We start from the raw sequence: 27,564 nt of genomic DNA, 5'->3' as shown, positions 1-27,564 counted from the left end.
TGGTGGAAAAGCATATATACACATGATTGAGCCCGAGCCTGCTTAGTAGCGCACAGTGTGCCCCTTCTATGATCGCTGTTACCAGTCACTGGGTATCATGTGATCACTGTAATTGGTGATAGCGGTCAAATGATAAAGCAACCTGTCATGGATGGCTTTCCAGCTTACTTACTGTTGTGATCTGGGATTAGCCCACCGCGATCACATGGTACCTGGCTACCTGTACTATGTGATTAGCTTAGCCAATCACATATCACAACGAAAAGCAATCTGTTAAGGAATAGGAAACCCATTCATGAGAGCTAAAGCTATTGTTTATACAGTGATCTTCACTGTATAAGCAAAAAACAGTGTAAAAAAGAAAGACATCCCTGATCAACCCTCCAGACTAGTAGTGTGTCACTATGGTAACTTTGAGCTACTCTGATAGCCATGTATGTTAAAAAGATAAAAAAAAAGTTTTAAAAAATTGAATTTATTTTTTTTTAAACATACTGTCAGCAGTCAGTAATCACCACCACACCAGTTGTATGACAACACTGTATTACACTGGTGCCAGTATGTGGGAAAAAAAAAATGTCATGTCTTCCTTTTTGAAAACATTGGAACTTAAAAAAAACAAAACAAAAAAAACCTCACAATGTCTCTTACTATATAACTCATACGGTCTAATTTTCTAAAAAGAGGTCATTTGGGTGGTAATTATATTGCTCTGGCATTTAGGGCCTCAGGAAATGAGATAGCAGTCAGTACATCAGGACTGATCAGATTTCAAATATATACAGTATGTACCATAGTTTGTAGACACCATAACCTTCACACAAACCAATATACACTTATTTGGATTTTTTTTTTTTTTTTTTAACCAGAGATATGTAGCAGCATACATTTTGGCCTACATTAAGGAAATTTGATATGGATATGTGTTATAAACAGAAATTGGAATATATTTTCTTTTCTTTAATATTTGGTCTTTCATTTATATAATAAAAAATAAACCCAGTGGTGATCAAATACCACCAAAAGAAAGCCCTATTTGTGTGAAAACAATGATACAAATTTTTTTTTTTTTTGGGTAAAGCGCTGCATAACCGTGTAATTGCCAGTTAAAGTGACGCAGTTCCAAAAAGCAAAAAATAGCCTGGTCATGAAGGGGGTAAAAGCTTTCAGAGCTCAAGTGGTTAAATAACTAAACCCAGGAACAAAATTGTGATATATTGTAGCTTACATTCCTTAGAAATACCTTAAGTTTTCTTTTTACAACCCATGAATATTTACAAAAAAAATAGCTGTTGATTGTGCCAGAAATGCATATTCCCTTGTCACTTCTTGTGAACTGCATAGAAAAAGGATCTTCCTTCAGAGCCATTTTCTATAATCTACAATTTGCCATCCCTTCATGTAGTCTGTATCAAAACTGCAACCTTGGGTGACATTCATGGGTTTCTTTTATAGATACAGTGGGATGAGCGATATAGCCACCCAGGGAGAAAAAGTGTTATTTGCAGGATTACCAGGTGAAATAAAGCAAAAGAAGCTTAAACAAAAAGACAGCCACCATACCAGTTACTAGTAGGCTGCAATATATTACATTTTTGGTTTTGGGTTAACATACACTTTATAAAAATAATAATAAACACACTCCAAAAGTAATCCAAAGCCAAGTTTTGGAAATAAAAGTACTTTAGGGTTATTTGGAGAAGGTGGATTCTGTGCATCCATTTGCTCTTTAGCAAGCCATACAGTTTATGAATCCAGCCAGTCAGTATACATGAGCGGTTTCAGTATTGCAAGTCAGCATGTACATTCTGTGGGGAAAATTATTATTTGATCCCTTGCAGATTTTGTAAGTTTGCCCACTTACAAAGAAATGAAGAGTCTATAATTTTTTTTTTTTATCATGGGTGTATTTTAAATAAAAGACAGAATATCAACTGAACTGCAACTCAATGTATAACATTTTATCATGTGTTTTTTCTGAGTAAAATAAGTATTTGAACCCCTAGCAACCAACAATAATTCTGGTTGCCACGGACTGGCTATGTGCTCATGTGGTACACAGATTAGTCCTGTCAATTTAAGAAGATGCTCCAAACAACAACTCGATATGCGAATAAAAGACACCTATCCACAGAATCTCTCTTTCTTGGGCACCAACATGGGCAAGGCCAAAGAGCTGTCAAAGAACGTCAGGGACAAGATTGTAGACCTACACAAGGCTGGAAGGAGCTAAAAGACCATCAACAAGAATCTTGGTGAGAAGCAGGCAACTGTTGGAGCGATTATTCGCAAATGTAAGAAATACAAAATAATCGCCCTCGATCTGGAGCTCCATGCAAGACTTTGCATCATGGGGTAAGGATGATCATGAGAAGAGTGAAGGATCAGCCCAGAACTACACGGGAGGATCTTGTGAATGATCAAGACAGTTGGGACCACAGTCGCCAAACAAACCATTGGTAACACAATACGCCACCATGGATTGAAATCCTGCAGCGCTCACAAGGTCCCCTCCTCAAGAAGGCACATCTGCAGACCCATCTGAAGTCTGCCAATGAACATATAAATGATGCAGAAGGACTGGGAGAAAGTGCACTGGTCAAATGAGACCAAAATTGAACTCTTTGGCATTAGGATCACAGTCATCATTTTTCTTCCAAGTCAAGCTAAGAACATTTGGGGGCTATTTCTCTGCTAAAGGTACAGGCCAACTTTGCGGCATTGAGGGGCCAGTGGACAGGACCATATATTGTAAAATCTTCAATGAGAACCTTCTTCGCGCAGCCAGAACACTTACCTTGGCGGTATGTTTTGGGTTTTTGTTATGCTGGAAGACCCATCTTCAAAGGAGTGGCTCGAGAATAAGCACATTAAAAAGGTCATGGAATGGCCTAGCCAGTCTCCAGCCCTTATTCCTATAGAAAATTGATGGAGGCAGCTGAAGCTTTGAGTTGCCAAGCAACAGCCAAAAAAACCCTAAGTATTTAGAGAAGATCTGTAAAGAAGAATGGACCAAAATCCCTCGAGATGTGTGCAAACCTGGTAACTAACTACAAGAAACATCTTGCCAACAAGGGTTTCTCCACCAAGTACCAAGTCACATTTTGCTTGGGGATCAAATATTTATTTTACTCACTGAACTGCAGCTCAATTTATAACACCTGTATCATGTGTTTTTTCTGGATTTTTGGTTGATATTCTGTCTATCATTTAAAATACATCTATGATAAACATTTATTGACCCTTCCTTTCTTTATAAGTGGGCAAACTTACAAAATCTGCAGGGGATCAAAAAAATTTTCCCACTGTATCCAGGAAAATCATATGATAGAAAGCATCAGGTTTGCTCTTCTCTTGCTTAGTTTGCTAAATGTCAGGTAACGGTTAACATTTTTTAAATTAATGAAAAGTTGTAACACCTTAATAACCAGGATAAACATCCTAGTTAAAAAAAAAATATTTTATATATTTTGAGAGGTTTTTATTACGGTTCTTTTACATTGATTATCTATCTCATCTTTGCCTGTGGTAACTGCATTCAACCAATAAAAGTGAAATCTAAAATGTCTTTAGTCAACATTTCACATTAATAACCCTTACAAAGTCCATCAGTCAAGTGTATCTAACACTTTTGATGTTTCCAATCTAAGGACTGCCTGAACTGTGACTAGACAGTTATGCTGGTAAAAAACAAATCAGCTTATGTGCCTCCTCATCAAGTGTTCACCACATGCTAGCAGCCAAGATCCTATTATCTTTTCATATGTAGAATTAATTGGATCTGTACAATTTGACAACCACAAGTAATTAAAAATAATCAAAACTCAAGACAACACAGAAATTTAAAATGTATCGCTTTAGTTAAGGTCTGAAAAGTTATTTTTGACTTTCAAGCAGCAGAAATTGATAGAACTAAAAAAAGATGGTCCCATTGAATCTGAGCCCACGGAAAAGCCCTTGATTTCACAGCAGCTTACACACTTCTTATAACTCCTGTGGTCAGATTTTGTCACAGTGTAATGCTTCTGGGCTTTAAGCAGCTTTGAGGTTTCACAATATCTATAATAACAGCTCACACAAATGCAAGGTAAGCACAGCACAGTACTTGCAGTTGACAACACCGTATCCGAAGTCATATATGAGAATAAAAAATCCAAATGACATGAAAATGACATACAACAAACACGGCCCACCAATATATCACATACAGAATTTTCTGTGTGACTATTACCACCCAAAACTAGTTGTAAAGTTAACACTTGTGACTAGTAATTTACATTGATAAAAAGGCAAACATTTAAAAAAGGGAATCATATTTAACATTTGCAGCACATGGGAATTATTCAGTGCATGTGTACAGTTCTTTATTTCCCAAGCCTATTGGTATGAGGTATATATTTATATATGTATTTTTATTTTTGTTAAAATGCTGAATAAAAAAAAAGCAAACTTTACAAAAATGTATGTATTCATCAAGTCCCAGGACATTAAGAAAGATTAAGTAAATTCCAACCTTTGTTTTTATTTGGTTTATAAATGTGAAAAAGTGTGATGTAATGTAGATATTTTAAGATAAACAGGAATATTTTGTTGCGTAGCACCATTTTCAAAGGCTTGTATAATCAGCATATGTGAATACATGTAGTTTATCCTTCTTTACTGTTTTTGCCTCTTTTAACTCCTTTTTTTGGTGTGGCTGGAACATTCTGACAGCAGTCACATATCCAGGGACCTTTACAATGAAAACAAGAATGTGATTAGTTTCTTTAAAACAAACAGCCAAAAGCAGTGTTCTCATATAGAATAAAAGTACAGTATATACAAATTTGTAATTAAGAAAAAATAGAGGAGAACAGGTCCATCGCCTAAGGACACTAGCAAACAAATGAGGTTTTACAAAGTGGGGAAAGGTTATAGGGGCATAGCTGGAGGGAGGGGGGGTTTTGTCCAGCAAAACTTTTCCAATGTCTAATAACTTGAAGGTATCAGCCTATAATCCAGGGTGTATGAATATCCAGTCTGTGTCATGTATTTAAATATTAGGGTAACTTGACTATTGCTCTCTTATGATACTTACTATATTAAAAAGGAAAAAAAAAAAAAAAAAAAAAAAAAAACACACAGTTTTATCCCTGTAGCTTCTTTAAAGTCAATACTTTTATAAAATTATGAACTAACTGCCCCTCTTTACCCGTTACCACACATGCCAGCTCTGGGTCCAACTAATGACCTCTAAACAGTGGTCACCCTAGACTAAGGACCAACAAGCATGGTGTTCTGCATATGTGCACACACAGACCTACCAGCAAGGGGTGGTAAAGGTTTTATGGGGGAAATAGACACAAGCAGTATGCCGGTAGCTCACTGAAGATTATGAAAAAGCCACCTAACCCCATGAAACCTGTAGCCTTATGCAGGGGTTGTTAATTTGAAGTGTTTAGTAGGAACTCTAATTGGGGCGAAAGAGGGGAGCAGTTGGATTCATTATTTATAAAAATTACGGTTAGATTTTAAATCTCAACAATCTGTCTCTTAAGCAAGCAAGAACCTCTTTCTTAAGCATTTTGAGTAGTTGACCAGGAAACTGTGCTGACCTGCATGAACATGAGAAGACTAGTATTTTCAATAGAGGTCATCAATTGCGGCCTCTGTACTTCTCTTGTGGAAGGTACAGAACCTGCAGTCACAAACCTATTAACAGTAGCCCCAGTGCACTTTTAAAACAAGTCAGCAATGGAAGCTCACATTCTACTGCCCTTCTTTTTAAAAAAGGTATGGGTGCAGTTTTGCTGCAAGCATGTTCTTTTAGTAGCTCCATTTACTAAAAAGGTGTACAGAAGCCTATGCAGCACTAAAGGATCACTGGACCATCCAGCCACAGAAGTACTTAGTGTTACATATTCTCAGGGCTTTAATGATTTAACCAGTAATCCCAGAGAAAGTGAAATGTAAATGCCTCCACTATTTACAGTAGTAAAGCAAACCTACAACAATAGTCTTGAAAGGAGAAATATATTAAAAATTTACAATATGTGGCTGTCTGGGATGGGCAATGAACATTGTGCTATGTTTTGCAGGAAATCATGCTGATCAAATATCATATGTGATACAAAAACATACTCTGTGTGTAAAAGGGTTGATGCAGTTGTGCTCAAAAGTTTGCATACCCTGGCAGAAACTGAAATTTTGTCAACGATACGCAGGACTTTTGACAGTTCTTTTCTGATCCCCATGGCTCAGTATCTAGCCTAGTCAGTGCTTCCACGTAAGAGCTAACAAATTCATTGACTATTTATACACGAACACTAATTGTAATTTAAAAAGCCACAGATGTGTGACATTAACCTCTAATTAGCATTTTAATCAGTGTGTCACCTTGTGTGTCTGTACCAAGGCCAAACATTCCAGGGTATGTAAACTTTTGATCATGGCCATTTGGGTGATTTCTGTTATTGTGATTTAAAAAAAGGAGCCAAAACAACTATTTGATAATAAATGGCTTCATATGATGGTCATCCTTCAATAAAAGAGCATTTTTGGCATGATCAGTCATATTTTCAATATCAATGCCAAAATTTCACAATTTCTACCAGGGTATGCAAACTTTTTAGCACAACTGTAAATAGAGCCAAGAACACATTTAGTGACTGCAAGCATACACTGTTGATCCCAGACTACTCCCTTAGGCAAGGCTACCTGTCACATCCTAGGAGTAAGTTATACTCTGAACTTAAGTAAACATACATAATAAAACAAATTCATTAAAAGGAATTTGACTATTCTTGGACCATAGGTTATAGGCTAATACCATCAAGTGATAATACAATGCAAAGCTTTGCAGGGTACACATAGGAGTACTAATATAACCCCACTCCACCAGTCATCAGTTTTTTTTTTTAGTAAGCAGTGCAGAGTAACACAACGGAAAAGGGGTAGCTTGTGTCCTGTACTCCAACACATGGAATTTACAGGTAAGCCACTATTGCTATTATAATCTGTTATACAGTCCAGGACACAGTCTGGATATTCATAGACCTGGGGACACCCTCAAGCAATGAAACTGCAGGGTAGGCAACAACAAGGCAAACAGAACAGTGCCAACAGGCCCAACAAAACAAACAAGGGTCAAAGACCCAACTCAAAGTGCAGCTGAAGGAACCTTGTGGCCAAAGGCTGCATCCTGGATATCCTTCTGGTAAAACTTGAAGTAATGTCCTTTATAAAAACCTGCTAACAATGAAGAGTTAATTTTTTGGACAGAGGCCATGACTGTCAAACCCTGACAGCTTTGACTGATTCTAGACAATGGACAACAATTTCTTTGGGGTGCTTAGGAGCAGGGCACAAAGGAAGGACAAAGTCCTCACGGAGGTAGAAGTCAATACCATAAAGTACTTGAAACCAAGATCACGTTATCCTTGTGAAGAATCAGGAAAGGTTCTTACAAGAGCCACTAATTTAAAAACACATCTGACAGACTTGATTAACAACAAGAAGGCCACTTTGCAGGACAAATCAACCACGTAGAGTTTCCTAATGGGTTCAAAAGGAAGGTTTCCGCAGGGAAGACAACCAAATTGAGATCTCTAAGAAGTACAGAGGTTGAAAAGCCTGTGTTCACATCAGGCAAAATATGATTCCATGTATGGTAGTAAAAGTTTCACAAAGTGGCTTTTCTGAGCAAGTTGGGAATGAGTCAGATACCCTTGGCCTTCAAAACCTGGTTTTCAAACCGCAATGCTGTTAAAGCCATTGACCAAGTTCCTTATACTGTGAGAGACAGAAATATTCCTCCCCAGCCTGTGAGACTGGCATCTGTTATCACCCTCCATGAGTAAGAAAGAAACTACTTTCCCCATTTCCAAGGCTGGGTGGAAGATCCACCAAAACTAAGGAGCTCCTTGCTTGACTGGAGAGAAACAAAAAGAAAGAACGAGTTTATTTGTTCAGGCCAAGAGAATGTTGTGTTGTAGAGTCCTTGAGCTGAACGGAGTGAATGGAACAGCCTTGAATGCAGCTACCATAAGGCCCAGGATCACCATGTAGAATCTCACTGTGGCATGTCTTTGATATTAAAGTGGTTCTAAAGGCTGAAGGATTTTTACCTTCATGCATTCTATGCATGATGGTACAAACCTTCCGTGTCCAGCTCCCCCCTCAGCCACCGCTTATACTCACCTGAGCCCTATCCTGATCCAGCGATGTGCATGAGAGCAAACACTGTCCTGGGCCTTTTTCTCCTCATTGACTGAGACAGCAGAGAGAGCCATCAGCTCCCCCTGCTGTCAATCACAGCCAGTGAGAAGGAAGCAGGGACGGGGCTGAGCCATGCTCTGCGTGTCTCAGACAAACAGAGGTGGCTCAGGAGTGAGCATGCAAAGGTGCCCCGCTTGCGGGGAGGAGGGTCCAGGAGAACCCCCCCCAAACTTTTCAAATCACTAAGATCTAAACATGGGATCTTAGAGAGGCAAGTTTGCCAGAGGAACATTTTTGCCTGGGACATGTCTAGAATGAAGACTATGTATACTAGATGAAGGATAAGCTGGAAGTACAGCAAGACTTTTGAAAGTTGGATTTTTGGGCATTTGCAAATAGATTCTATGCATACAAATAAAAATGAGAGCATCAACACGGAAAAGAAGGGCGGATAAAAATGTTTGTAAGTGTTCTGCTGGAACTGGTCCTGGAATGCAACATCCTGTGCCATAGCCATAGTTATCAGGTATAAAAGGAGACTGTGGGTAAGAAATCTTCCACAGTTTCCTCTAGCAATGTCTCAGAGTCCTCTTCATTCTCCTGTTTCTACAGCTGCCAGAGCAAGTAAATCTACTTCTGAGGGTAAAGTGGGCACGGAGAAGCCTGGTGCTTTTGAGCTCTAAACAGTGATGGCTGTTTTAAGGCCATAAGCGATCCTAGAAAATCTGTCATAGTTGCAGAGAAATCTGCCTTGGGCAGATAGGCTGCTTGTTGCATTCCTGAGATGGTGCTAGAATTAGATGCAGAGATCTAGTGCAATGGAACATCATCACTCAGGGCAGTTTTAAGTGTTTTACAAAAACCTTTTAGCAGAGCACATGTTTGAGTTTTGCTGTGGTTCCTTTTGTGTGGTCTTCAACATTGCTATCATTGAGGGTGTTCCCCTGGGGGGTACTCATGAAGTAATGTGCAGAAATGGGGTAAGGGTGTCTGTAGAAGACTACACAGCAAACCATGCTTCAACTGTCCTGTAGCAAAGCTCTGGGGGAAAAATGGTGGGAGAAAGTGCTCGATTACCTCATAAGGGCTATGGGCAGAGGCAGTGGTAAAAGTGTGACCTGTGGTGTGTTTTAACACCTAATTATCCACCTGAGACTAAGCTCAGAATGGTGGAATTTTTATTACCAAGTTTGAAAGTTTAAACACTTCATAAGTGAATAAACCCAAACACATTCTCTGCCTCACATCACACTTAAGTAAATCAGGCTCATGATTTCCAAAAATTGTGAACTTATCATTAACATTTCCATGTATCCCGTGCGTTTGCAGAACTGCCTTGTAAAGTGTTTTATATGACTTTGAGCTGATCAGCAAACATACCTGATGGAAGAACACCAAGTCCAACACAAAAAGTATGATAGCCACGGTCACAGTGGTCACAGAACATCATATCCTCTTCATGGTGAGGCTGGCTACATATGATACAGGTTTTGCATTCCATACATTGCCATGGGTATTTTTTTATTACTGCAACCAATTCTGGTACCATATCCAAGCATGAAGGGTGACCTAAAGAGATACAATAGAAAACAATTATTATCTTTACTGCTAACAAGAGAAAAAAATATGTAGCCATCTCACATGAAAAAAACAGCTTTACCCTGTTTAGAACAGCACATTAAGGGGTTTTCTAATAGAGAGCACAACAGAATCTGATTGCCTTCAGACTCCTTTCTAATGGAAGCTACCTATGGCCCCTATACCTATGGTGTATGTGTTACTACTGTGGCTCATTCAACTGTGTGCATACATTTCAGCTTGAAGTATTGAAATTTGTAAAAAAAAAAAAAACAAAAACACAACACTTTTTTTTAAATAAAGCATGTCTTTTTGGCAAACGTGAAAATGTACCTAGAGCTCCATGTGCTGAATATTGAAATATAAAATATTTAGGCTTCCCCGATTGATTAAAAAAATATACAAAAATGTAAATGCCACAAAAATTTTTTAAAATGTATTCGTTCCCTAGAAAAGGCTACAAAAATTTGCTGCTCTCTCCAGGAGTAGGAATTCTACAAAAGGGCATTCCATACCATCCTTTGCTTATCACCTTGGTGAGTGCTTTGTAAAGGATGTGCAGGTATTTCATCAGACAACATCTGTGTCTACTATTAAAATAAAGACACATAAAATGTAAGACCTCTTTCAAAAGGAGGCCAGCACCTGCAGTACGTACAGGAGAAGTTCGGTATGGCATCTGCATTTGTCCCTAACTGCGTGAACGCAACCTACAGAAAAGGATGCAGAGGCAGCAACTGCACAGACACTGCCACATATGAACATTTTAACAAAAGAACAAACCTGGCCCTGGATTCAGATTTTATAAGTCACTGAAATTGTCACTGGGTAGTTTGGGCAGCACTTAACAAAAACAGGGACTATGCTCAGGAATAGGAAATCCACATAAATGTACAAGTGGCCAAGGTAATTGGTAATAAAACTGAATCATAGCAGAACACATTTTAGGGGCATTGATTTTATTTGGGGGGGCGTTTAAGAGGTTGCCTGTTCTGTTAATTTCTCTTTTTGTTAATGGAATACTGGGACTTCTGGGTGTCTGCATGGAAGATATCTTTAAGACTACTATTTACTGGAATCAGTTATTATATTCAAAACGAGTACATACCCTTCAAATGATACTCATTATTTGTTACCTTTATTCATTTTCTTACTTATTACCTTTTAATTTTAGATTTAAGACCTTTTTATTTGAACTTTTGTAGACCTGATGAAGGTGGAGTGTGTGGCCCCCGAAACATGTTTACTCTGCTATGAATCAATGTTTTCATTAAAAATTATCTTGGACTTGTGCGTTTGGCGCTCCTTGTATAATATGCATGTCAAAATTCAACAGCCATGCAGAAGCAGGTGCTTGGCCACAAACACACACACTGAGTTTGGGGCCGTGCACTCACCCCTGCACGGCTGTCAAATTGTGACATATGGCTATGTGTGTGCAGCTGCAGACACCAAAACAACCTTCCTGGATGCAGTATGGGTGCCAATGCCCACCTGAAAGGGACCTCACAAACTAAACAAAAAGCAGGGTTTACAGGTGGAAACCCTTACTAAAATAAATAAATGCTGATGATCTGAAGTTGCTAAAGATCACCTTGATGGTTTACAGCACTACTTGAGGGGGGGAAAAAAAAAAAAAAAAAAGTATGTTGACAAATTAGAAACCTTTTTGGAAAATGTATACAGCATTATGTTAGACAAAAAAAAACAAAAATACTATAATAACTTTGCAGACTTGGATGGTTTTAAATCATCAGTTAATGTAAGTGATTAAAGCAGACTATCAAGGTTGTTTGATCATCTCAAAAGAAGTTGAAGTTCTCAAATATGACCAAAAGCAAAGGAGTAATTAAGAAAAAAAAAAAAAAAACCCACACAATTAGTGCTGTGATCTCTATCCTATCAAAAAGCTGTAATTAACTAGATGAATTACTAGGTTATTCAAACAAGGTATCCTAAAATATGTTAGGTGAAGTAGCACTTTATATATAGCAACAGACCAAAAAAATATGATTGTGTTTACCCCTAAAAATCATTTCTTTGAGTATATAACATGACATGGGCTTACTTCACATTCATGGCTGCTCTGGCTGTGCTGCCACCTTCAGGTGAATGAAAACTGGGCAAAAAAAAAAAAAAAAAAACCACAAAGACACAAAAACTCAGCTCACCAGGCCTCAGTTTTGTAAGCAATGAGGAACACAGACAAAGGAGAGGGACCCTCATGTCGTGTGATGTACCTCAAGCACAGAATATTTCAGGTAAACCAAAAAGCCTAATTTCTTAAATTGTACATCACAAGACACAGACGACTACTTGGGATGTCTTAGAGCACTGAACATGGGGGGTGAGCAACACAGCGATAAGGCCAACAAGTCAAAAAAAAAAAAAAGAACATAAGAGGAGAGAAGGGAGAACCCCATACAAAAGTCGCTTGCAAGACCAGTCGCCCAAAAAATGGCTCCTGCAAACATCCGCCAGGTAAAACGTATGAGAAAAAAGACCAGGCAGCAGCCTACAAACTTGAACCACAGAAGTTTGATGCCAAATAGCCCAAGAAGAAGGAAAGAACCTTGCCCTTAAACTTGTGAAATGGTGATGCATTCATCTAGAAATAATGGACCGAGAAGCAGCCTGACCCTTCTGAGTACCCTCAGGTAAAACGGGGAATCAGACAGTCGAAATTGGGTTGTAGATTTCAGACAAATCTGAATGGCTCGAACAACATACAAACAGTGATTCGCTCTCTTTCAGATATTTAGGATTGGGATAAAAAGATGGCAACACAATGTCCTGATTCAGAAAGAACAAGGACATTGCCTTAGCTAAAAAGGAAAGCAGAGACCTCAACACCTCTATTCTGAAGAATCATGAAAAGGTTCTTTGCAGAAATGTGCAGCCAACTCCAAGAAGAAGAGACAAAAGGAATCTCAGAGAGGCTTAAATGGAGAAATCTGTAAAGCTAACACCAAATTAAGGCCCAAGGAAACAAGGGGGCCCACAGGCAGAACAATCTTTGCAACACCCTGCAAAAAGGCTTCTTACCAAGAAAGGATGTGGTAGGTCACTGAAACAAAATCAAAGCCAAGATCTGCCCTTGATGGTATTCAAGCCCAAAGACCTCTCTACAGACTGAAAGGCCCAAGTAAGTGTCACAATATATGGTTTGATTCGAAACTTGCAAGCCTTACACCAGGTGAAATTAGCCTTCCATGTAAAAGGTACACCAGCAGAATATTTTTGTCCCACTGCTACGGTAGACATATGCCACAGCCCAGGCATTGTCTGGCTGCACCCTGACAGGGAGGCCTTGATGACAGGCAGACCAATGCTGGAGAGCAAGCAGAACTGCCTCAAGCTTGAGAATGTTGATCAGCAACGTCCGTTCTTCCGATAACCATGTTCTCCAGGATGCCTCTCCAGACAAGTAAGTTGACATCCATCATCAAAACCTTCCAAATCATAAGAAAGGATTTTCGGTCATCTAGCCTCTACATGGAGATTCACCAAACCAGAGCTCACCTGGTTTTGGTAGTTAGGCAAATCCAAGGACTTTTGACACTTATCCCACACTGACTTATTGAATTTCTAATGCTCTGGAGTAAAACTAAACACAATCATATTGAAGGCAGCCACAGTCTCCCCGATCTCTCCCTTCCCCCCATGCAGACAAGAATAAAACTCTCCAACAACCTCAAGGGACTCCATTTGAAAATACAGACACAAGGATTTCTCCTGCAGAAAGAACACCTTGACCTGTGCCATGTCAAAGGCTCACCCCAAATATTGCAGATACTGCATCGGAACTAAGGCTGACTTTTGAAGGTTCAGTGTCCAAACAAGCCTTTCCAAGACCTGCACTATCAGACAACCCCAGGACTGGAGTCAACACCTCGGTAAACACCTTGTGAACCATAGAAAGACTGAACCAAATGTCCTCAAACTGATAGTGGTCGTCCTCTACAGCAAATTGCAGAAACAGTTGGAAAGGAGGATGTGCAGGTGGGCACCCTTGATCTTCAATGAAGCAATCACTGACTCCGGTAGACTCCACTTGGAATTTTTGCACTCTTAAGAATTTGAGACCCTGGAAGTCCAGGTTGGAATAGAAGTCAAGAGACCTCTCCTCTAAGTATGGGGGTTGAAACAGCAGTCTTTGCAGAACTACAAAAAAATAGCTGATAAAAAAAAAAACAAAACAAACAGTCTTTTCTACCTGGTAGAAGGATTTTGGAGCCCAATACATTGCTCCAGCTCTCCCTTCCACCTCTGCACTGTATACTCTCAATATGGGAGTGGTCCCCAGCTAAGAAGAGTGTCTAAGAGGACTAAGATCCAAGATGACAGATATGGCATTACTCAAAATCTCCTATATACCATCAAACCAGCTCTCTGCTCCAGGTGCTGGTCCCTCAAGGAGCACATCCTGCTCCATCCATCTACAGCATCACAAAGCCTGAGGTGTGTACTCTGAATGTATCTACAAAGTCTCAAAGTGAAAACAAAAGCCTATTGGCCATACAGCTCTGATGCATTTCACCCTTGGGTTTAGTTGTCAAGGCCTTTGAACTTGGTCAATACATTCAGAGTAATTGATAAAGAATGAGAGTGCAGCGCTAACCCAAATAGCGATTAAACATATGATAGACCACATATGATAGTGGATCAGTAAAATGTCAGTGTAAGTTCATCAGATGTGCTGAAAGTGCATACAGTCTCCAATATGTAAAGGACCAAAAGTAGTGACTTTCAGAAATGATAATAGCCAAATAATGCACTAACCAGATAGCGCATATTAAAGCGCATGGAGCATTTAAGACCTGCCCCTGGTGCTCAGCCACTGTATCACTGGAGCCAGGAGATGTCATCTATAGGGTGACCACTAGATGTCATCTATCCGGATGGAAGCTGAGTCCAGCCACTGTATTAGAGGATCAGGCGGATGTCATCTATTGGGCGACCACTAGATGTCATCCGTTCCAGGAGGAGCTGTGTCATGGATCCAGGGATGTCACTTGCAGATGTGTCCTTTGCTAAGCACAGCCCCAGGACCTTCAGAATTACAGGCTTCTTCTGCTAGCTCTTTGCCAAGTATTAGCTTCCCATGTCGTAGATAATTCAGGATTGGCCCAAAGTAGGTAGGGTCCTGATCGATTAGATAGGCTCCTGTTTCATCCGCTACCACACTAACTCCGCCTTCTCAAAATTCTTACGCACGACGTCGTCCAAACAAGAAATTCGTGCGTAAGAATTTTGAGAAGGCAGAGTTAGTGTGGTAGCGGATGAAACAGGAGCCTATCTAATCGATCGGGACCCTACCTACTTTGGGCGAATCCTGAATTATCTACGACATGGGAAGCTAATACTTGGCAAAGAGCTAGCAGAAGAAGCCTGTAATTCTGAAGGTCCTGGGGCTGTGCTTAGCAAAGGACACATCTGCAAGTGACATCCCTGGATCCATGACACAGCTCCTCCTGGAACGGATGACATCTAGTGGTCGCCCAATAGATGACATCCGCCGGATCCTCTAATACAGTGGCTGGACTCAGCTTCCATCCGGATAGATGACATCTAGTGGTCACCCTATAGATGACATCTCCTGGCTCCAGTGATACAGTGGCTGAGCACCAGGGGCAGGTCTTAAATGCTCCATGCGCTTTAATATGCGCTATCTGGTTAGTGCATTATTTGGCTATTATCATTTCTGAAAGTCACTACTTTTGGTTCTTTACATATTGGAGACTGTATGCACTTTCAGCACATCTGATGAACTTACACTGACATTTTACTGATCCACTATCATATGTGGTCTATCATATGTTTAATCGCTATTTGGGTTAGCGCTGCACTCTCATTCTTTATCAATTACTTTGGAGGTTCCCGAGGTGCCTTTTTGTGCAAGCAGCTACCGTACTTACACCTATACACTGCGCTCGATTTTATATATAGATTTTAAATACATTCAGAGTGCTGCCCAGGGCTTTTTCTTGTTGATTGGACCAAGACACCTGGTGGTGATACAAAATCCCTGCTGTAGGTCTCTTTGCTGAACTTACAAATCTCTTATTAGTCATTGTGTCTGTGTGTTGAATAGACTTGCTGCCACTGGAGAAAAAAAAAAGTGTGTTTCAGTATGCTAAACAAATATGTACAACATTTCATTTCCCTAATATGTTCCTTATGTGCCTTGTACTTGTATGAAAAAGTATCCCATTTCTTTGTATTGCTTTCTTTAAAAAAATGACTACGCTAGGCAGGACAGTACAGCATGGTTAGTTCTCAATCTGTGCTGGGAACTCAGTGTGTTCTCCTCAATCAGGCTTGTCCAATCCCCAACCCCCTGCACACAGCCATTCACTGGGAAGAGGAGTCTGCTGTTAGTTCTCTTCCCCTTATATCTATACACAGATGCTTTGCCTTTAATTTCTATGTTAAACTGAATGGGTTGTTATACAAGGTGAGGGTTTGCCATCACTTTAGGTCAGTGTCAGAGTGCCCCACCAAGTTCCCACGCTTCACAAACACTGCTACTGTTGGCAGTACATCCACCCATAAGCATGTACTGGCAAGTACACAGGGGCACCCAGGGATCACCACAGTTACCCATCACAGTGGGCATGCAAAAAAAGGTGACTTATTCGCAGGGCATCACCACCCTGGACCTGTACAGCATCCTACCAGTAAGCTCACCCAATACACAATACCCTGGATGTGACTGCTGCCTGCATGGTCTAGTACTAAACAGCAACCTTAGAGACCATCCCCAATTTTCCATAGCAGGGTTCAGGTACTGTCCCTCTGGGCCCCTAGAGCCACACACAACTGATCTGGATAATTTCCTTAATTTACATTAGCAGGGGCATACAGAAGAGGGAAGAAAAGACAATAAGTAAAAACATCCCAGAAAGGAATTTTCATAGTTATACCTGAGTGAGAAAACCTGCCTTTTATTTCTGGGCCACCATCTATTCAGATGAAAGTGGCAGCATAACCCAAGTAGGAATGCACATGAATAAGCCCTGTGTCCTGTGATGTACAATTAAAAAACTACCTACCTCTGGCTCATTCTAAAAAAAATAAAAAAAAAACGATAACAAAAAACCCACACATACAAAACCTTAACGCTGCTGCTTATAATGGGGGTTTCACTAGTTGGTAAATGTAAGCATTATCTCAATACTTGACCTAGCTAGTTTAAGCCACGTTCTTGAGAAAAAAAAAATATGTGGTATTGTAAAACATTGTTCTTGTAAAAAATGCTGTCTTTAAGACAAAGAAAGACCTTTATTAGCCATTATTAGGGCGAGTTTTAGTTAACCACTAGCCCCCTGGAGGATTTATGCCCTTTCATGACCAGACCATTTTTTGAAATACGGCACTGCGTTATTTTAACTGACAATTGTGCAGTCATCCAACACTGTACCCGTATAAAATGTATGTAATTTCTTTCCCTACAAATAGAGCTTTCTTTTGGTGGTATTTGATCACCACTGCAGTTTTTATTTTTTGTGATATAAACAAAAACAAAAAAACAAAAATAAAAAACTTAAAATTTTCTGCTATAAAACATATCCAACAAAACCATATTTTAAACATCAAAATTTCTTCATAAAAATGATGCCAATATGTATTCTGCTACATAATTTTGGAAAAAAAAATTCCCAATAAGCGTATATTGATTGGTTTGCGCAAAAGTTAACCGCCTCCCGACCACCCTATAGCAGAAATACTGCTACAGGGTGCACGGGTGTGCAAAATCACGTATATATACACACGTGATTTTGCATTTCCGGGTAGGTACCACGGCTGTCAATCACCAGGTTATGGCCAGTGATTACCGAAGATCTCCGACGGGGAAGAGAACTGCTTTGGATGGCAGTGAAGCACACAGACACTGTTCCCTAGTAAAAACACTCCGTATACACAGGTAACCCTTTGATCGCCCCTCATGTTAACCCCTTCCTGCCCAGTGTCATTAGTACAGTGTCAGCGATTTTTTTTTTTAGCACTGATCACTGTATTGGTGTCACTGAGGACGTCAGTGACACCACATCAGTTCCCCCCAGTGTCAGAATGTCAGCCACTGTCTCGCTACAAGTAGCTGATCGCCGCCATTACTAGTGAAAAAAAAAATCCCAGTATATATACACCACCATTTGTAAATGCTGTAACTTTTATGTAAACCAATTTACATGTATTGGGATTTTTTTTTAGATCTGTAGCAAAATACATTTTGGCCTAAATTTATTATGAAATTTTATTTTTTTAAAATTTTTTTACTGGACATGTTTAATAGCAAAAAGTAAAAAATATTGGTTTTCTCAAAATTGTCGAACTTTTTTGTTTATAGCGCAAAAAAACAAAACAAAAAAACAAAAACGCAGAGGCAATCAAATAACCCCGAAACAAAGCCCTATTTGTGGGGAAAAAAGGACATAAATTTAATATGGGTGCAGTGTTGTATGACCGCGCAATAGTCAGTTAAAGTAACGAAGTGCATTATTGCAAAAAAAAAAAAAAAATGGCCTGTTCAGGAAGGGGGGTAAATCCTCTGGAGGGCAAGTAGTTAAAGTGCCTACAAACTATGGTCTATATACACTGGAATATTTATTCATTTTTATACTAGTAAAGGCAGGGTTTAGCGACTTATAGAAGGGCCGCGATATTGTAGCCGACAATCTGACCCTTTGTGAGAATCAGTGACACTAATACAGTGTTCAGGGCTAAAAATATACACTGTTGCTGTATTAATGACACATCTAGGGCAATCAAAGGGTTAACTGTGTGCCTAGTTGTGTTTTGTGTACAGAGTTAGGTGCTTTTACTAAGCAATCTGCTAGATTTTGTTTCCCTGCTTTGCCTTGTTTAGGCAGAGCTGTGTCCTGTCACCCTCCTCAATCAACAGGTGCTGGCGCTCATCCATTGGCTGGCACTTTTTGATCGGATTCTGCTGTGTGCGCCCTCTACACCAGGAAGTGCAAAAACACGTATATATATATATATATATATATATATATACACACACACACACACACACACACACACACACACACATACACATACACATGTGATTTTGCACAGAACGGCCTCCCTGTAGCAGTAAATCTGCTATACAGTGGTCCTGAACTGGTTAAAGGCCTCATTAGTCTGACTGTCCCCACTAAGCATGGTCCCAGAAGAATGAAAAAAAAAAAAAAGAATCATACAATCCTGAACGTGACCACTGTCATTCATTCAAACAGGAGTCAGGATTGGAAAATATCCTTCCTAACCCTCTTCTGGGAACAAACCTCAAAATTTTAGATTTACCCTCACTTTCTGTACAGGTGACACTTGGCACTGCAGCATATCGAGAGGATATCTACAATGGGAACACACCACAATAAAAACCTAAGTGGTCCTAACCTTCCAAAACTAACCAAAAGAAAAGCAGTTCTACTCAAAGCTGAAACCTAATTTAGAAATAAATAAAATACCTAAATTTACAAAGTTTAAGTGATTTAAAAATTAAATAAACTTTTACAAAACATGTCATGCTTACCCTGCTCTGGCGCTCTCGGATCATCCCCTTCTCCGTGTGCCACAACAGGAAGCAGCTTCCTATGTTGGCATACGTGTGGACCCAAACCTGAGCCGGGCTGTGTGCATCTATAGACCGCCCCCCATTTATACCCTCCAGTCCATAAGGGTGAATGGAGGGTCCGATCAGGTCCGCCTGAAAAACTGACAGCCGGACCTAATCGGACACTTCGTGCGAAAAGGGCCTTAGATGTTGTGGTTGCATTTGTTTTTACTTTTTTTTAGCCCTCCCTTCCTTTATTTTCACCTGGAAATCCTGCAGGAACACACTTCCTGTCCTGTGGACAATGCTTACTTGTCATACTTAACCTAAAAAAAAAGCAGCATAGTCATCCTAGAGGAGCAAGTGTCTTAGGACTACGGAAGAACTCCTCATCTCCATAACATGGGGGGGCAATTTGTAGATCAGAGAGAGAACCAGAAACAATGCTAATGGATAATAGCCAGCAGAGGCAAAGAAAGTTATCGGTTCACTAGCCTTTCAACAGCATTAACAGGTATTTTTATTTGCAATTACTGAACAGATAACAAAACACTTTTAATTATATGTTTAACAGATCAACAGAGAGCAAATGAAAAAAAAAATCATAGTTAGGGTTTATATACACTTTAATCTGCAATATTACTTACCGCTATTCTCACACTGGGAACAGTGTATAAGCTTCTCGGCTCTTCCCCTTTTGTTGCCATCCTTACCCTTCAGACAAATTCCACAAATAGCATTGGGGATGGACTTTGGCTAGAAGGGTAGAAAAGGTTAGTAATGTCATGTCATAAGAACCCAGTGTGTGGGCTCATTAGAATTTTTTTTTCCAATATTCAGCTTCAACAACTAATAAGGCGAACAAAAAGCTATAAAAATTTAAACATGGATACATTTTACCGAAACCTAGATCAGACCTCATAATAATAATAATAATAATAATAATAATAAACACAAGAAATTAAAACCACCATCCAGCCTGTGTGTTTGCTGTACCATTAATAATATGGATATTGGCAACTGCATTGACTATCAGCTGTGGAAAACAAGTTACTTGCAGCAGTAACACAAGAAACCTCATAAGCTTTTCAAAGCCCAGTTACCATCATGGCCAATAATAATCAAAATATATTATATTAAGAAAAATAAAAAAAAAAGGTTCACTGAAATAAATGATGCAATTAAAATCATATTCATTATGTTCATAATAAACCAATAATTCAAGATAACAAATATTGGCTGACTTCCAGTAAAGAAGAACAGATTATTCATAGTCATACAAAAAATACAAGATGAAATACTCTCTCAGGGCTTCGTGACACCAGCTGCTGCATTTCAGCGCAGTGGCTTGAGTGCAGTGCGGTCTGGCTGGACCAGTGCAGTGTAAAAGCGCTGATACTAGGGCATTGCCTTTTTTTTAATTTACTTTATTGAAATGTCACACAGAGTTCTAATCGGCCAGCGTGCAATGACATGCACTATGCTGGGAAAAAGGAAAAAAAAAAAAAAAGTACTGTATACAGTAAAGATGGAGATCAGGAGCCTGGTTAGGCTACTTAAGGTGGCCAGAGATCAGTACCAATTCTAACAAAAATTCTTAGGAAAAGAATGTCCTAAGAGTTTGTTCATCTTTCTAATCATCAGTGGATCAAATAAGCCTACATTTCCAACTGCAACAATGAGAAAATTTGAAGAGGGATGGAAAAATCTCAAACGAACACATTTCTACTGATGTATGTGGTTTTCGTTTGATAAAGTCCATTCATTCAAAAATCAAACATTAAAAGCAAATTAAATCTTTTGAATGACATTCAAAATGTTCTGAAGATTTTTGTATGAATTTTCCTAAAAATTTTAGTTTGAAATTCCATCCATCTATGGCCAGCTTTAGTGAAGATGCCTGGATCACAAGAATAGTGAATTATAATTACCAGTCTGTTAGCAGTAAACGCAGTTCACATTTATTTATTTTCACTGGGTATTTAGCGGTTTGCTGATCATCTTTAAAATTGTATTTGTAGTTTGGGTGATCAGTGGGTTCAAACAAACATTAAATACACATACAATTGAAAAGTTCGGCTAGTTAGGATTTCTGACCCTGCCCTACTGCTGCACCCATTAGGCAGTCTGCAAAAAATGTTCATAATGTAAAACAGAATTTGGCAATAAACCTTTTCAGAATGTACACGTTAGGTGGGCAGAGCTTAAAATTTGATGCAAAGATCTTGCCATTGGGAGTGATTTAAAAAAAAAAACAAAAAAAACACAACTGTTCTTTTCTATCCTTTGTCCATTTTGTCCTAGCATCAACTCCCCCCCCCCCCAACCATTTTTGTATGCAAAGTATGTTGATACATTTTACAGTAGCTAGTGAACATACACTTGGTCTGTAAATCTTTAAAAGATGACAGAAGCTTTTATATGACAGTTTTGCCATTTATTTAAAAATAAAGCATGTTAAACCTCTTATATACAATAAAACAGACAAAAAGGTGAAATATTCACATCTACAAAATAAATATAGCTGGATTAAATGTCACAATACATTTCACAGGACAAACGCAGTATCTACACGTCTAAAAATCTATCATCTCTGTAGAATATCTTTATCTGAAGAAGGAACCTTTGGCTTGCTCTGCTAACTAAAATGTGCTCTTTAACAATACTGATCTCTGGTTCAAATGAAAAATGTGAAATGCAAAAATATTTAACTTAAACCATTCAACAGTTGTACAACAAATAGATGTCTAATATTTTGTGAAACAGATTTCAAATGACAAACCTAAGATGAAGCCAAAATGAGCAATAAATACATTTAAAGTAAACCTGTCAGAAGAGAAATATGGTGGCTGCCAATGGTAAAAAGTTTCTAAGTGTCTCCCCTTAAGCTAGTCAGCCTGAGGGCCAAGGGATACAAGTTCAAACCATAGAAATAAAGAAAGGAGTGCCAGACCAAAATCAGATTAAAAAAACCAAAAAACAAAACAAAACACATTCAATGTGTATCAGGGGCAACACTCCCCCTTTATCAGGGTTCAACATATAATAAAACTAGGATTGACAAAATCTATATTGGAACCAGTATTGAGCTCTCCGCACAGAGGGAAAAAAAACTTGACAGCACTTGCTAGATCTGTGAAGTCATGGTTTTCTCTTAGTCCATGCAAGTTTTATCCTGTGTTGAGCCCTGATGAAGGGGGAGTGGTTGTTGCCCCCAAAAACATGTTGCCTGTTTTTAATACGATTTTTTTTTAGCAACAATTAAAATTATCCTAGACTCTTATCTGATTTATGTCTGACGCACCTCTCCGTAGTTTTAGCTACTACTGGGTGCCCATCAAAGAAAGCCTTGCTGTGTGAGAGCCACCTCTCTAGAGCTACTAAGTTTAGAGGAAGTTTTCCTTCATCTGACTACACTTGCAAATCTAAAAGTTCCCAGTGCCTCTCTGAATTTGTTGTTCTAAAGACAAGACATGGTTGTTATTGCGTTCTGCATCCCAGTTGGAGAACTTTACCTTCATGTTACCATCAGAACAGGAAGAGAAACCCCCCCCCCCCCTCTAAAAACACATACAGTACTAAAAACCCAGCATGTGTTCTAAAGATTTACCATCTTAAAATGAAAACAAAATCTAATTTTTGTGTATTCATTATAAAAAATATTCAATTAGCAATGTTTCTGGAAGACTTCCTTAAAGGGATTCTCAACAAATATTTGCAGGTGCTTCGAGCCCATTTGTGTAGTAAAATTGGTGCTTTTCTCTTTTGCGGTACATCTATATGCGAAATTGGGGCCTAACAATTTCGATCGCGTAACTAGCTTTTTAATGCCAATATTTGAAGGGTTAAAGCAAACTACCACCAACAGTTTATACAGTTATAAGAATAGTTGTTAGACCACCTTGATATGTTACAATAAAAAGCCAGTTGAAATTTCTAGAAATTGCATACATATATGGTCAAGCATTAAACCATACATGCTTTATTATCTAAACAGACTGTTACCATATTGCACCTGTGGATGGGGCCAGATGTACATTTGAAAAAGTTAAAAACTTAGTCAATAACACTTGTGGAACATAAAAGATCAGTAACAGTAATATATATAGCATGCTATATTCAATAACAAGAGGTACAAGACCCATTACCAAGAAGGATCTGTAATTAAACAAGGGCATAGACGTGGATGCTTGTACTGTAAGAACGTGCATGAGTATGCATTTTGCAGACTTTATCGGCATTGCTTTTATATTAGCAATTGCCTAAGAAAATCCAACAAGGTCTATTTAAATTTAAAAAAAAAAAAAAAAAGCTGTTTGGCCAAAGGGGTCTGCAGATTGCCATATACATCATAACCATCTTGTGAACTGTCTTGTGACTCCTAGCTGAGCATGGATTTGAAATCAACAGGGAGGGTGTGGACTACCGAACATAACTTCATTGTGTTGCCCAAATTCCCTCAACAGAGAGGAACATTAAAAAAAAAAAAAAAAAAAAAATATCAGATAAAAAAGGTGTTTGACAAGCACATTTCAGAAGTTATCTTCACACTTTTTAGTTGTGTCTTATGGGTTGGAGTTCCACTTCACTTTAGCCCAAAAAGAGAAAAAAAAATACAACACAGCGTACCAGTACTTAGATGTGGTAGTGTACTTTTGAGCCTGAAAAGTTGAAAGCTAATGCAGCCACTACATCTACGGACTGGCAAGCTGAACTTTTGTTTTTTGGTTTTAAATACGCTTTACCTCAACATCATACAGTTTTCAGACCTTAGGATCAATAGTATCCATTAGTGAGATCTGGTCTTCAAAAAGCCCAGAGCACATGGCGTTAAAGGACATTTTTTGGCATAAATAAAGTGCATGGTTACCACAGAGGGAAAAAAAACAAAACTTTTTTGTACCCACCACAAAATCCTTTTCTTAGAGTCTATTGAGGGACACAGAAGTCTTTCACCTTTGGGTTATACCATCACCAATAGGATTGGACAATCCAAAAAATATACTGTGGCTAGACCAGGATAACCTCTCCTATTGCCAACATGTTCATTTTTCAGCAAGCAGTACAGAGAGCATGACCACAAACACAAAGGGGGAAGACTAGTGTCCCTCAATGGACTCCAAGAATTTAGGGCAAGTACAAAAATATCCTATATTTTATTGTTTTCCATTGCAGGACACAGGAAGTCCTTCACCTTTGGGACATTCATGAGCTATTCAACTGAAGATCGGGCAACACAGCAAGCAAAAGCTAACAGGCTCAATGAAAACAAGAGGACTGTAGGCTTTAGAACCACTTTCAGGCAGTCCAAACATTTACCTTAACGCATTCCATAAGAAAAAATAAAAAAAATAAATAAAATCGGTATTGGCCTCTCCCTCCCCCCTCCCCCTTCATACCTACCTGAGCTCTCATTTGATTAAGAACTGGGTATGCCTGCAGCTCTTCTCTCCCCTCACTTTGGCTCCCACTGCTGTCAATCAAACCTAGTGGTGAGGGAGCAGGGCCTTCCAAGTACCCCCATCGGAAGCGGCTTCCTATATGGGGCACTAGGTAGAAAGGTGGATCCAGTGGGGGACACGAGAAGAGCAGGTTCAGATCCGTTCTGTGCAATTCTATTGCACTGAGCAGGTAAGTATAGACATGTTACCACCTAACCAGAGAAGTGCAGGATTAAAAAAAACGAAAACCCCCCCCCCCCCCACATGCAATTATACTCACCTAGGTGGGTGCAACATCGGCCTGATGCTGCATCTGTCCCATGCCACCTCTAAGACCAAGAACTGAGCGATCAAAGACTGATGATTGCTCAGTTGTTGGTTTTCAGTGAACAGAAAGCCTGTCAGTCACTCTCTTCTCTGCCCCGCACTGGAGTGCCAGGCTGTGGAAGGGATGGGAACGGATGGCTCAGGTGGCTCTAATTAGCTCGTTTAGAGGCTGAGCCAGCAGCAGTTCAGTCATCAGGGTGGATCCCAACATTAAAATCTGGATCCCTCCAGAGTCTGGACTGCCTGAGTGATGTCAGCTACCAGTGGACTTTAGCCCACAGAAGGCAGAGTACAGGTCACAGGAGTGCAGAGCTAAGTGCACTTCTGTGAGCCACAGGAAAAGTAGGGCCAAAAGAGGTTTGGCCTTACTTTTCCTTTAAAGGACCTTAAGCCTCAAAGTGATATCAGATGAGTCTGCAACAATCATCTGATAGAACTTAGTGAACATCTGAACATAAGATTAGGTGGCACTTGTTGATGCCAAAAAGCCCAAGAAGCCCTCACAGATCTAGTAGAGAAACCCTTGACAGGAAAGGAAGGGAACCGGAGACAAAGCTTGAATGTCAGTCTGTCTGAGCCACCTATAGATAAGGCAACAGGAAGTTTGTGTATTTTTACAGTGATAATTCACAATGACAGTCATTTAGGGCTGAAAAAAAGACTCTCACAGCCCGAACCACATTCAGACAAATTTCTGGTAAGCTAGACAGAGAAAAACAATGTCCTGGATGAGGCGAAGAAAGTATCTTAGGCAAGAAGGAAGACTTGGACCTCAACATCACCTTGTCACTATGCACAATCAGAAAGTGTTCTTTGCAGGATAAGGCCACCAGTTCAGACACTCCCCTCACTGAGGTGATCAACAGATCGCTGGTGCCATGCAGGACTCCTGCAGACCTGTCAGTGTGCATCTGCTTGCCTATACAAGGTACAGACAGATACACTGACAGGAAGAAACAATGAACTACCACAGTGCTCTACAGCGCTGTGGTAGTTCATTGAAAACTACAAGCCGATAGCTGCAAAGCCTGTTGTAGTTTTCCCATTCACATAGTACTGTGAGTGAGTGACGCAGCCGGGCGGGCAGAGCCTTTCATAACCACTTTTTTTTAAATTTTGACAGCTAGCGGGTGGGAGAGGGGGAGTCAGTCCTTTTGTAGCATGTTACACCTTGAATATGGGTGTAAAAATTTTACGAAAAAGGTAAAATTATCCTTTAACCTCAACAGAGAAAAATCATGTCCTGAATCGGTGTGGTTGGATTGTGTAAATCTCAGGATTGGATGACACACAATTATACATTTTGCAGGTAAAATGGCTCATTTATATGTATTTCAACTGTGTATTTCGTTATGTTACTGGATTCCAGATTTATTTTTTTCCAACCTAACAAGCTGCCAGTGTTATTTGTTGTGAACAATAGTTCTCTATGTATAAATATTTCAACTTCATTTTGCTGATCGTAAAGCTGGGTATACACAGTTTTTTTGTTCAACTCACAGATCCCTGCATCCACGCAAGCGATGTGGATGCAGGGATTTCTCCTGCTTTGTTTGGCCTCCTTCACACGGCTGGGCTGGCAGGCTGACAGCGGCCGCTGCTGTTTGCATACAGCCGTACACACAGCAGTTAGTTACAGATAGGGACAGATGTCCGAGTCCAGACGCAGTCAGATGCATCCAGGCTCTGACATCTGTCCCTGTCCAGAGCTAACTGGCCAGTTTTGTCACATGCATACCCAGCTGAAATCTGACACACTGATTAACACTTGCTACCTTAAGGTGTCCACTGACATGGGTTTTAATAGTATGTGTTTGCAGACACAGATGGCTGAGAATTCACAGCAAAAACAGCAATTAGACCAGATAGAAAACCTAACCTGATTACTATTATTAAAGTCAGGTAGCACAAGAAATTGCCTATGCACATCTCTACCCCTTGTCAAAAAGGTATAAACACAAAAGTTCAGTCAAGCATTCATGTTTATGCAGAAAGCTCGAAATGTCTATACATGGTTGAACAATGCCTGCATGTCCACCTGCCCTCTGAAATCTACGGCCAGCCTAAATCTGATTTAAAAAAAAAAAAAAAAAAAAGAGGTCTCAACATCCTAACAATACAGTCTCTGTTTTTATTACAAAAAAAAACACTAAGATTGAAGTAAACAGCTATGATAAATTAAACAAACAATACATTTCTGAGTTTAAACGATGTAGTTAACAAGTAAAGTGAATATCTTGCACATCAAATAAATAGAACAAAAAGTGGAGACAATTGGTACACAATACAGACTGGCTCCTCAACAGTAGGGATGATATTGGATTTGGCTCAAACTTGGTTTCGGACAAAATCCAGAAAGAAGATGCCATTCCCGCTCACCGTAACCCAATCCTTGTGGGGAATGCCCTGGCCACTGTTGAATCGAGGGCAGTGACTGGGAGTGACAGCTTCCTTCCAGGT

General features: G+C 39.5%; 1 protein-coding gene across 2 annotated transcripts in view; it reads right to left on the bottom strand.

Annotated features, from left to right (window-relative positions):
* Positions 1-3,837: 3,837 nt before the first annotated feature.
* PHF10 (PHD finger protein 10) overlaps positions 3,838-27,564 on the bottom strand; it is a 62,170-nt gene continuing 38,443 nt past the window's right edge. For both annotated transcript variants that reach the window (XM_089669695.1, XM_089669696.1), the window contains 3 exons: positions 19,984-20,092; positions 9,577-9,765; positions 3,838-4,732 (listed from right to left, as the gene is read on the bottom strand). In XM_089669695.1, coding sequence (XP_089525821.1) covers positions 4,647-4,732; positions 9,577-9,765; positions 19,984-20,092 — 384 coding nt within the window. In that variant the 3' untranslated portion in view covers positions 3,838-4,646. The remainder of the gene's footprint in view (positions 4,733-9,576; positions 9,766-19,983; positions 20,093-27,564) is intronic.

This window comes from Staurois parvus, unplaced genomic scaffold (genome assembly GCF_062004578.1).
Source record: "Staurois parvus isolate SC_StPar_1 unplaced genomic scaffold, SC_StPar_1.0 ptg000081l, whole genome shotgun sequence".
Lineage (NCBI taxonomy): Eukaryota > Metazoa > Chordata > Amphibia > Anura > Ranidae > Staurois > Staurois parvus.
The sequence above is the reverse complement of the archived record's forward strand: the minus strand, read 5'-3'. Positions and strand labels throughout refer to the sequence as shown.